The sequence below is a fragment of the Lycorma delicatula genome, chromosome 13, assembly GCF_047948215.1.
Source record: "Lycorma delicatula isolate Av1 chromosome 13, ASM4794821v1, whole genome shotgun sequence".
NCBI classification, from domain to species: Eukaryota; Metazoa; Arthropoda; class Insecta; order Hemiptera; family Fulgoridae; genus Lycorma; species Lycorma delicatula.
Window position 1 is genome coordinate 8,375,793 of NC_134467.1, and position 12,932 is coordinate 8,388,724.

Here is a 12,932-nt window from a genome sequence, read left to right on the forward strand (position 1 = left end):
CGTTGAATTCTACTCTGTTTATAGTACACGTCAGTCTTGGAAGCCGAATGTGTGCGTTATCGTTGTTTTAATTAACACGATATTACACTGTAAAGATTGTTTATTTATGAATTTTAAGTTGTAACTTATATTTATTTGCAAATTTATGAATGATTTGTATTATTAAAATACATAGGTAAGTTAAGTAAAAAGACAATTATTTTAACGCTGTTATGCTTTTTAAGGTTATGTCACACACCTTTTTGAACGTATTTTATTGTTCACTTTTTATTTATTTTTTTTACGGAATTTTTACATTAGTTTTTGTTTATTCTTTTATTATGTAATTATCTTGTAAATGTTATTTAATGTTTTAATTAAAATATGTATGATAAAACAGTTCACATATGTCGTTAAATAATGATGTAAACCATTCGTAGCGTATTGTAATTCGAATATAGTTAATTTTACACTTCCAAATTATTTTAACTATATATAATATGTTCTGTTTATGAAAAGTAATTTTATATCTGTTTTTTTCTTATAATATAGTTTTATGTAATTAGCGTTCAAAAATAAAAATTGTAGGTCGTCATTATAATGTATCGCTTTGTTTTGATAGTAACATTTTTATGTATTTCAAAAAATTAAGCTTCACGTTATAAAATACACGTTAACCTGATTGTCTGTTATTAAAATTTAGATTGCTATTTAGCCTAGTTTTAAATTAATAATAAAAAATACTAACATTTCTTCCAGTCCAGATCACTTTGCCTGTTTATGCAAATTTTCTCATGTTCTCATTTATACATATTAGTATCAAAGCATTAGGCGAAAATAATACCTATAATTTTTATGAAATAAAAAAACCAATACCATTAGTAAATAACTATTGTGGAATAAAAACATAATCTTTATATGGATGGTATATTTTCAATGTATAAAATATTTAAAATTTATTTTTTTAGAAAACTCAAAATTGAATAACAGATTAAATAAATATAATGCAATAATAAATTATTATTATATAAATTATTCTCTAGCCAATAATATTAAGTAATTTCAAGTAATTTTTAACTAATTTTTCATTTTTTGAAACATATTTTGAGATATAGGGCCTGGGACTATCTCTTATGAAGGTTGGGGAGGTTTAAAATAGTGTTAGATGTGATCTCTAGTAGGAATTTTTAAAGTATCAGGTCAAAATATTTTTAAAATCTACCATCACTTCTCATCTAATAATAAAAAATAATAGTGCATCAATCTTATTTTCCAATTACGATGCATGTGAGCATCTCGCAGGTTCCTAGCCAATGAATGACCTGATTTGCAAAAAAAAAAAACTAAAGAAGCTTATACTTGGCTATATTTATGATACACATTCTGTGTGAAATGTTAACTTTGCAAAATGAGCATTTGAAGTTGTTACTTTAAAGCTTAATGTATTCCTGCTGAAGTTATTTGTGTTTGGAACACATGATTTTAGTGTGATCTAATGACACTTGTAATATAGTCCTATATAGTGATAAATCATATTCCCCTTATATATGTTATGCAGCATTGTATTGGAATTTCAAATTAGCATACGTGAATGCTGATGGAGCTGAAATTGACAAACTTGTCAGTCAGGCGTTTTCCAAAATGTAATATTATCTTTTGTTTTTCTTTACTGGTGTTATATTGCTCTTTTTCCAGTTTTATTACTGCAGTTTGTGCGTATAAACTATCACGTATTTATTTGTAATATTTTTATCTTTTATTAATAATTTAGTTTTCTGAGCAAAAGATTTTTACATCCATTTCAAGTTCTCCAGTTTGTGGGCAGTAGAGTTTCTGTTTACAATCTCATAATGAGTTTTCTATTTTTCCATATCCTACTACCTCCAAAATTTGTTTTATTTAACATTTATAGCTGTTGTTTATTTAGATTTATTTCAAAATTAAGCATACAAAACCCCAGAGTGACTGGGTTGGATGTGGGTCAGATTATCCAGTAATATATAACCTATTCTATTTATCAACAGAAAAATTTATCAAACAAGTGTATCTGTTTAATAAACAAATACATTTATTTAAAATGATTAATATTAATGAATTTAATATAACTTTAAGTACAGTTAGGTTAATTTATAAAAAAAATAGCCTACAATAGTCTTTTTATATCTGTCACATTTCTTCAAACAAGGAACGGGTGGTGAATTCAGGTTCCTCCTAGTGTTAAAATTACTTGTGCTTCTGTATAACTATATGTATCTGATGGATCTGTAATCTTTAGTCATTAATTTTTAGTGATGAATAATATGAAAAATTAAATTGTTCAAATTTAAAATACGTTCATTGCATTTACCTCATATTGTTGTACCAAATTGAACCAATATTTATGAAAGAAAACTGTCCTGAAACATAAAAAAATAAATTATAAAATATCTTGATGCTAGATTTTATTTATCCTGGATAAACAGAATTTATTTGGTCATGTGCTATCATTATATTTCAATGTAATTCTAATACAGCTTTGAGTTATGTGGTTTTTTCAAGTGATAATAACTTCCAGTTGTTCACCACAAAATACATACATTGATACGTAGCTTCCTTTATTTTTTGAATTTATACAGATTTAATTAATTAAAAAATGAATTTATCTTTGTTTTATTTATTCAGTGAGTTCGGAAAGTTGTTGTACAATGGAATTACGGAAGTATAATGACAAGATGTTTTTGATTGTTACTTTGTATTTTTATTTCATTATTTTATAGAAACGCATATTACAATAACTACATAGTTGATAAAAGGTGTTGTAAATACTTCCTCCAACAACAATGCACACGTTTCAATTTGTTTTCAATCACTTTTGGATGATGTATTGGAATGTCTCTTACATATGCCATTATTTCCATTCACCAAAAACATTTTGTAAAAAAGTCATTGACCTGTTAGCTGTGTGCATTGTGGCACCATAATGTTGGAACCAATCATGATTTATTTCCACTTCTTTTTATTGACTAACGAAGTTTGTTAAACAGCACAATAAAAAATATTGGACCTACAGTGCTTCTACTCAAACTGGCCCAGACTCCAATTTTCGCATAATGTAAAGATTATTCATGTAATTCATGGGGGTTAGTTATCAACCGCAGTCATGTATTTTGTGAATTAACATACCATCCCAGATGGTACAGCAAAATGTCAAGGATACGTATGGAAGTTTGGTCCATAAAATGTTTAAACCATTGAAAATAATTTAGTCTTTTGGCAAGATCTGTAGATTTCAGTTGTTGAAGACACATTATTTTGTAAGGGAAAAGTTTTAGTTCTTTTCCTATAACTTTATGTGCGATATCTTGCTGCTGTGCTAACTTACACAACCACTTCGATTGACTTTCGACCATAGCATCTGAAATATCGAGCGGCTTCTGTTTATTTAGTTTAGGTGGTCTTCCAACTTCAATCATTGACTTCAATAGAACCTGTTGCCTGAAATTTTTTGATTGGAGTTAGAACCGCATTGCCATGAGGAACAGGAGTATTTGGAAACTTTTCAGAAAATTTGTGCTTCACTAAATCAGTATACTTGTCACCTTCATGAAAGACATGTTCAATGAAAAATGTGTTCCTCTACCAAAAGAACCATTAAGTTTCTCATAACTATTGATTCCAATAAACGAAGCAAAACAAAGCACCCATTCAATCACAATTCAACAACTTATGTCGTGGTTTCTTATTGAGCAATGCCCAACAAACCCACCGGGCAATCAACCTACCACCGAAAGAAAAAAATGCACCACATAATTCTAAAGCATACTGCACAGTGATTTTCAGAACAATGTATAATATTTAAAAATTAAATAATAAATATATGTCTAATTTGATGTAATATCCTATGCTCTCGTATCTTCAATGTGAAATCTATCTATCTAAACACATCCAAACTTGTAAACAATGTAAATCCATCCAAAATTTGTAGGTATTTCTGGTGCTTGCATTGAATGAATACTCATTTTATGGCTACTCTGATATAACAGAATAGGTAACTCAATCGCCTGAATAAACCTTAACCGAGTTTCTTATTTTGAAATTTTATACTTTGTTTAACGTTTAACTGTATCATACATTTGCTGAAGTCCTCGATTTATAAACTAGCTCACCCAAATGATCAATTCAGCATTCGGATATTCCAATACATAAATTATTTATTTAACCTGTCTTATTTCTTTTGGAATTTTGGTACAAGTTTTCAAATTGGATAACAAGCACTATGAAAGTTTTGCAATACAATAGAACAGATCATCACAGGAGGTTAAAAGTCAGTGCATGTCTAAACAGGTCCTAACTTGCATTGTAGCCACTCTAGTCGCTGCCTCAATATTATTTGCTTTTTAGCTGTGTTAGTAATGTCGTGGTCGAAAACAATACCAGGTAATTTTGCGCACGGGTTATGTATTGATTAGTGTTTGTAGGATATGACTCCTGTGCTTGGAGAGAATTATCCTCTTTGTTTAACAGTATTTAGATGGTACCAAGAGTTTGAAATTGGAGATTTTGGTCTTGAGAATGAAAGGCAGATAAGATACAATTCTGCCATACACATATGCATAATGATAACACTGATAGACAAAAAAGGTTTAGGAACTTGTTCTAAGTACAACATATGCTCATCAATATTTGTGGAAATTATTTTCATCAATAAATTACTGAGAAAATTCTTTTTGTCGGCTTCAAAAGGCCAAAATTTTTGTATTTTTTTAAAAGTAAATTCCTACCTTGCAGTCTTGATCCTAACAGTTCAGCTTGATTTTTTGATAAAGTTAAATCCCTAAACGAATCATTTAATTCACCTTGCGATATAGGATGTGGCTTATCAGAAGATAATTCAAAATTAAAATCATTGTTGTCTTATTCAGTACTGCCTGATTATTCATCGCTGCTTTTGAAACATACATTCAGAGGCGGCTCAGGAACTGAAATAATTTCACTGTGAGGTACAGGCCTGATTGCAGATTTCAATGAAGGGTATTTTACAGTACGTTTAAATTTTTTAGAAATTCCAGACACACTTGTTAAACAAAGTAACAGTCGGTTACATGATCATTTGGTTCACGCCAAACCATAGGTACATCAAATGGCAAAATCTTCTGTGTACCTTTCAGTCATTCTCTTAAATATACAGGACAATTAGTGCATACTATATGAGGAGCCCGTGTCTTATCCTGATCACAGATTTTACACTGAAAGTACAAATGATATACTTTTTTAAATAAAGGAGTAATTTTTTTTCTATTTGATTTTAACTCGCCACATACATAACAAAATGATCCATCCACATCATTTACACAATTTCGATGCATTATGACACTGCACTGTTAACAAACTTATGACAGCAATAAGACGGAACAAAATTAATTCATTCCTTAATCCAGTGTTTAATATAAAAAACACAGCTGTGTTTTCAGCTACATGTTTTGACTTGCACAGACATGATTAATTTTGCCCGTGAAGGCTCACTCTTCAGTATTATACATGATGTCATATGTGTGACTATGATATGATTTAATTCTTTGCCTAGTATTGTTTATTTATAGCTTACAAATTACGTTGACAAAGTTAAACGATAAAACATGAGCAAAATGATAAATATATGTTGAAAAATGAAAAAAATTCTTTAATTAAAATTTAAAAATTGTTCAAAAATGGTGGGTAATAGAAAGATTCTGAGTTCATATCCATTTTCAGCATCAAAAAACAGATTAAAATCATGCGTCGCATGTTAGGAAACAAAAATTATGTTTATCAGTGTATTAGTAATATTCTGTAGCTTTTAGTGTGAGTGCACGTCTTAGATGATAAATTCGTGGGTGCAAATGAAATTAATTTAATTTGCAATAAAATCAGCTATCCGTTTTGCTTCAATAAAAGTTAAAGTTTGTTAATCAACAAACTTAATAAAGTTTGTTATTAGGTATTGATTATGTTCACTTAATAATTCAAACTTACATCTGAAATGCTATGTGAATACTACGTGAAATATTGTTGCTTGAAGGATTTTTCAAAATGAAACAAAAACAATCAAAATACCTCTTGTTTAATAAAAACCTACTATGCGGTACCATTATAGTTTTTATCATATTCCCATCTCATTTAAAAGTTCTTATTAGCTGTATATTTAAAATAAAATTAAAGTGTTAACAAGAAAATTGATATTATTTAAAAATATGACAATAAGATTTTGTAAAATATTTCTACTCGGTTGCATTTGCCAGTAATATTAATTAAAACGCTAAGTGAATAGTTATAATTCAATTCAAATCACACACTTTTCAACGATATTCTTAATACCAGACTGCCTAATCATATGTAAGTGGTGTTTCAGTAAGTTTCAGCTATATTGTATAAGTATTCTTTTATCAAAATAAGTTCATCACGGGTCTCTAGAAATTTTTTTTTGTTTCAGTCGATAAAAATGGATTTAAATTTTTTTTTTCTGTTTTTATTACATCACTTTTCTAAGAATTTTAAAATCAGATCAAATTTGTCTTGAAATTTTATTTGGTTACTGCTAGCAATTTAATAAACAAAATTTAAGATAAAAGTGAAAAAAGTGTGCTTTTAAAATCCAATTTTTTTATTTTAAAAGTTTTCTTTGAAACCAGTGGAAACAGCCGTGCATTCGATTCTTTTTCAATTCTTCTTGTAAGACTGCAAATAAAAACACTAATTTTGCTCAATAACTTGTGTCCAAAGTGTTTTAATATTGCATTATTTGATCGATCTGTAGAATAGAATCTGGGGAATCATTTGTTAACCAGAATTTGTAAGCAAACTGTTTCCAGAGCTATTTTACACAAAATCTATCTATTATTTTGATTAGAGGAATAAAGTATGGCAAAAACTTTCTGAAACATTGTGTGTGTGCACGCGCGCAATTGTCTGTCAGTAACACTCACCAAACCTGTAAGAAACAGCAATCCCTGTCACTAAGGACAGTTGCAAAGACAGTAGAAAATTATCTAGAGTAAATTTTAAAAATGTATATATTTTTATCATTTTGATTCAAATGTCATTACAAAAGTTTAAATTTTAAACGAATATAGGTATAACAACATATTTGGCGTTTATATACCTAGAAAAGGCATTCGATAACGTAGACTGGAATAAAATGTTCAGCATTTTAAAAAAAATTAGGGTTCAAATACAGAGATGGAAAAAGATTGTTAATATTTACAGGAACCAAACAGCAACAGTAATAATTGAAGAACATAAGAAAGGGAGTCCGACAAGGATGTTCCCTATCTCCGTTACTTTTTAATCTTTACATGGAACTAGCAGTTAATGATGTTAAAGAACAATTTAGATTCAGAGTAACAGTACAAGGTGAAAAGATAAAGATGCTACGATTTGCTGATATAGTAATTCTAGCCGAGAGTAAAAAGGATTTAGAAGAAACAATGAACGGCATAGATGAAGTCCTACGCAAGAATTATCGCGTGAAAATAAACAAGAACAAAACAAAAGTAATGAAATGTAGTAGAAATAACAAAGATGGACCGCTGAATGTGAAAATAGGAGGAGAAAAGATTATGGAGGTAGAAGAATTTTGTTATTTGGGAAGTAGAATTACTAAAGATGGACGAAGCAGGAGCGATATAAAATGCCGAATAGCACAAGCTAAACGAGCCTTCAGTAAGAAATATAATTTGTTTACATCAAAAATTAATTTAAACGTCAGGAAAAGATTTTTGAAAGTATATGTTTGGAGTGTCGCTTTATATGGAAGTGAAACTTAGACGATCGGAATATCTGAGAAGAAAAGATTAGAAGCTTTTGAAATGCGGTGCTATAGGAGAATGTTAAAAATCAGACGGGTGGATAAAGCGACAAATGAAGAGGTATTGCGGCAAATAGATGAAGAAAGAAGCATTTGGAAAAATATAGTTAAAAGAAGAGACAGACTTATAGGCCACATACTAAGGCATCCTGGAATAGTCGCTTTAATATTGGAAGGACAGGTAGAAGGAAAAAATTGTGTAGGCAGGCCGCGTTTGGAATATGTAAAACAAATTGTTAGGGATGTAGGATGTAGAGGGTATACTGAAATGAAACGACTAGCACTAGAAAGGGAATCTTGGAGAGCTGCATCAAACCAGTCAAATGACTGAAGACAAAAAAAAAAATAGGTTTATGGTCGTTCCACGTGGCATGAAATCAATCGGCAGTATGCCAAACCGATCCCAAAAGATCATCAGTTTGCGTCGGTCTGTTTGGTGATTGAGAATACGACATTGACTTGACTGCCGTTTTCTCTGTGACGTGTAATACGAAATCCGTGTTTCATCGCCTCTTTCTGTTTAACGCATCAAAATTCCATAGCAGATCCGGTTCGGATTTTTTTGTGACGTTCCGTTAAGACTTGCACAAACCTTTCGGTCGTGAACAATGCGACCGATAACAGCTCTTGAAACATCAGGAAAAAGAAGGGCCTGGTCGAAAATCGTTGAGAGACGATCCTTTCTGATTTCATCATCGACGCGTTTCAACAAGTCCTCTATGATTTTCGAAGGCCTCCCCGAACGTTCTTCATCGTGCACTTAATTCTAGTATTTCTAAACCTTTCACACCATTTTCTGGCGTTTCTTACATTAATTACACTATCGCCACACAGCAACCGACTGCCAATGAATTTCAGCCGGCTTAACGTTTTGAAAAACGTAGGACTCCATGTATTTCACAGTCGGCGGCAACATCGATTTTCCTATTCATTTTATAACGTAATAACTCACACGTAATGAAAGATACTACAACGCGACAACTTACAGACAACAATGCAGTGTGTACAGTACTAGCGTGGCCGTTAACGAAACAGGTTCACCGACCTTAAAGAGAGAAATTTCCCTACAGCCTTTACTTTAGAGATATACCTCGTAAAAAAACATCTGTAAGAAAACAACTTATTCACACCAGTGTTCATAATCATCATCATTTGGTGTTCTGCCTAGTGACGGGTCCCTTACTACCCGTACTTGTCTCCATCCGTTTCTGTCCCCAGCCTTCTTCATCTGCTTGCTGGTAGTTTTCAGCCTTCATCTCATCTATTAACTTAATCATTTCTTCACTTCCTTTTTCCTTCTACTGACCCTTCTGATGCAGTTGCCACCCTCTAACAAAATATCGTAACCAGTCTCCTTTCTTCCGACACAAATCCTCTTTCTTCTTTAATTCTGTTAGTTACTTCTTCACTCCTCACTTTATCCATACATCTTACTTTCTCCATATACACATCTCAAAAGTTTTAATAAAAAACTTAGTTTTTTTTTTTTTTATTCACCTGGAGAAAAGTAAGGGAAAGAAAATATTATGTAGAATATACAGACAACTGTAAAATGAGATCTGCAATTAGCAGCCGTATGGTTATCAGTGGTTGATTTATGATAAGATAGTATTTATTGATTATTAAATTGCATTTCATTTAATTATCAAATACGCAAAACAATACCCTTTGTAACTTGACTTTTTGGAATCTCATTTATTTATGTGATTATGACATAGTTACAGGCAAATATTTTACAATGTTTATGAGCAGTAAGATTTCTTGCTAATAAAGGAAGGATGTTATTCATAAAAGTTTCTGTTTCAAAACTACAGCGAGTAAAACTCTAGCCCTGATAATTTGGAAGATATTTTTTCAGGTTAATGTTTGATCCAATAAAATTTTGATTTTCAGGTGGATTGAATTTTCTGTAAACAGTTTAAGTGTCATTAATTCGGTATCTCTAAAAGTGAAGTTAAATATATAATGCTTCTGTACTATTTTACACTTTAATTTTAAAAGACCAAATATGTGTTTAAAATCTTAAGCGATCAGTCTTTTGGCTGTTTCTTTTTCTTTCATAAACAGTGGTTGATGGAGAGAAGGCTGTTCGAATAGTGTAATGATTTCTATCAGTGGTGGTTCGCATATAGGCACTATGGAACTGCAGCATCCTCTATTTCCATTTGATATTATTGATAACATTTAATATAATGAGTCCTTCTTTTATTATACTTCTACAATATGTAATCCTTAAGCTTAATGTCAATAGCAATCCCCAATTTTATGAAAACACAAAAATATTTATATGGAACTGTGCATTTCACAGTTCTAGTGGCATGGTGTTTGGCTGTTGTGTGCGTGCGTACATGGAAGCTGCATGCGAGGGAACAAAAGCACTGTCGCTCCTGCAGTGCCTACCCTGGCTTGCTAGTGGAAGGTAGTTTTTTTTTATTCCGTGTGTATATGGATTGTTTCTTTGTTCATTCCCTTTCTAGTTTAGTTGGTGAAAGGAATATGAAAGTAGTTTATTTTTTTCAGTAGTGATCAGAAGATGGGGAAAGCAAGGGCTCTTTGTTTCCAAATATGTCCAAAAACATGCTGGAAGGGTGGAAGAGAAGTTAATTAGTGAAAACTAACAATACAAATTACGTATTTGTTTCTGTATACGTAGAAATTTAAATTAAGCACCGTTTTACTATCTAGTAGTATTAAAAACTATTTTCTCTACTGACATTCTATTATTTATTCGGTTGAACCAAATACAGTTTTTAAGCACAATGTGTTTAAGAACCATTTACTATATTCTTGAATGTAATAAAGTGTAGAAATAGATTATCCCGCTTCCAACCCACCGGGTTGGTCTAGTGGTGAACGCGTCTTCCCAAATCAGCTGATTTGGAAGTCGAGAGTTCCAGTGTTCAAGTCCTCGTAAGACCGGTTATTTTTACACGGATTTGAATACTAGATCGTGGATGCTGGTGTTCTTTGGTGGTTGGGTTTCAATTAACCACACATCTCAAGAACGGTCGAACTGAGAATGTACAAGACTACACTTCATTTACACTCATACATATCATCCTCATTCATCCTCTGAAGAATTATCTAAATGGTAGTTACCAGAGGCTAAATAGGAAAGAAAGAAAGAAAGATTATCCCGCTTCCAGCTATTCTTTTTGATTCATTTTTTTTTTTTTTTTTAACTGTAAACTTTAACCATAGCGTTGAAAAGGCCCAGAAAAAAATTTCTGGAGCAGCACCCTCACTAATTTTAGCTACAAGGTTTACCACTGGTTAGCATGCTAATTTCTAGATTTTTTGATCTTGATTCAGTTCATGGCAAGGTTTTGGTATTTTTTTACCTATAATTTTATTTTCTCAACTTTTTCATTAAAATACATACAAATGAATGTGAAAGATTGTGTAGTTAAAAAAAGTATAGACTAAAGTCTTTATCACCAAATTAAAATTACTGCCGTTAGAGTGACCACGTAATCTTCCCTTCACCTTTGATGTGATTTTAGTCGCTGTGCATTTTTCTTAAACTTGTGTCTGTGTTGCTCAGTGCTTACACTGCAATCAAGAAATTAGAGTTTCATGTACCATTTTTTTTATATATTAACATTATTAATTTCTTTCTGGATACTTTCACTACATCCTCATTTGATTTTGTTAAATAAATTTTGTTGTTGAACTCGCTCAATTAAATTTTTTTTAATGTGTATGATTTTATACTTTTAACAGGATTTCTTAATCGGATATTTTCTTTTTTCTAGAAATGTCAGGTGATGAAAGGAGTTCAAATAGACATCCTGATACCAGTTATCAATTTCGTAACAGAATGAAAAATGTAGATGGATCCACCGACAGAGTATCGACTTCTCGTTTGTCACATTTACAGCACAATTCAATAAGTATGAATAATAGAAACGATGGCGCTGATAATCAAGTCAATGATGATGATGATAACCATCATGAACCATCATTTAGTGCTGATAAATGCAATATTGCATTATTATTTTTTTTATATTTATTACAAGGTATACCTCTTGGTTTATCTGCCGCCATACCTATATTATTACAGAATCGTGGAAGTTCATATGTAGAACAGGTAGGTTATTCAGATTTTGCATTTTACTTGAAACCTAGAACTAGTAAAAGTTTTTTTTAATGTTTGTACATCTTCAGCAGCAGAGTTAGAAAGTTGTATTATAGAACACTGTTATAGTATCTCAGTTCATTATTTTATTATCACCTTGTAGACTTAAATAAAAAATGTCTTCCATTTTTTTTTTAACTTTACAATTATTTTTGTATTAAATTTGTAAATATTATGTTTCATTTGTGTTTGTGTTAAATAACGTAACTGTAATGTGTAAAGATGATTTGACACTACTTCACATGCACACTCCAAAAAAATAAAAATATCCACTATCAAAAATAATAAGCATTCCATACACGACTTACCAGAGAGAAGTAGGGCAGAGAGGAAGTGGTTTTCCATTACCCTCTTCAGCGCACCAAACACATTAAAATTCAGTTCTATAATCCACACTTTCACTCTGTTCACGTGATGGTGAACATCATTACTGTAAATGAAAAGAAATCAGACCTGTCCTTTTGTGACACAGATGTTTTACTGTATTGCACCTGTAAAAATGACTTGAATTTATTATGTAGAGAAACAATTTTTTTTTATCAGTGTTGTGTTAATATAACATTGAATAACTTTGTCATCAATAGTACTTATAATGGTGAAAATTTTGATTATACAATTTAGATAAAATATTTTAATTTTTAAATAAAACAGTAATTTTTTTTTATTCTCTTTAGTCATAACATAACTAATGACAGTTGTGCTAAAAAAGATTCTTTTTGTAAATCTTAAATATTTTTTTCTTGGGGAAAAATATATTAATGTTACGTAAAATAAAAACCATTTTTCATTTATACTATGAAACTTTTAAATTCTGATGAAATTAGTACACGATTTATAGTGTTAAGTTAAAAACATTCTATAAAATACGTTTATACAGCTGCTGCATTGGGATTTTCTAACTGCCAGTTTTGGGATTCAGTTCTACTGGTAATTACCTAACGGTGCTTCAGTGTCAATATGCAGTTCTTATTGTGTTTCTTTTTTTTTTATAAT

At 30.8% G+C, this 12,932-nt stretch overlaps 1 protein-coding gene across 1 annotated transcript in view; it reads left to right on the top strand.

Moving 5' to 3' along the window:
* Positions 1-12,932, top strand: part of LOC142333708 (acetyl-coenzyme A transporter 1) — a 53,641-nt gene continuing 40,709 nt past the window's right edge. The window contains exons 1-2 of the mRNA XM_075381138.1: positions 1-175; positions 11,557-11,891. Of these exons, the coding sequence (XP_075237253.1) occupies positions 11,559-11,891 (333 nt within the window). The 5' untranslated portion in view covers positions 1-175; positions 11,557-11,558. The remainder of the gene's footprint in view (positions 176-11,556; positions 11,892-12,932) is intronic.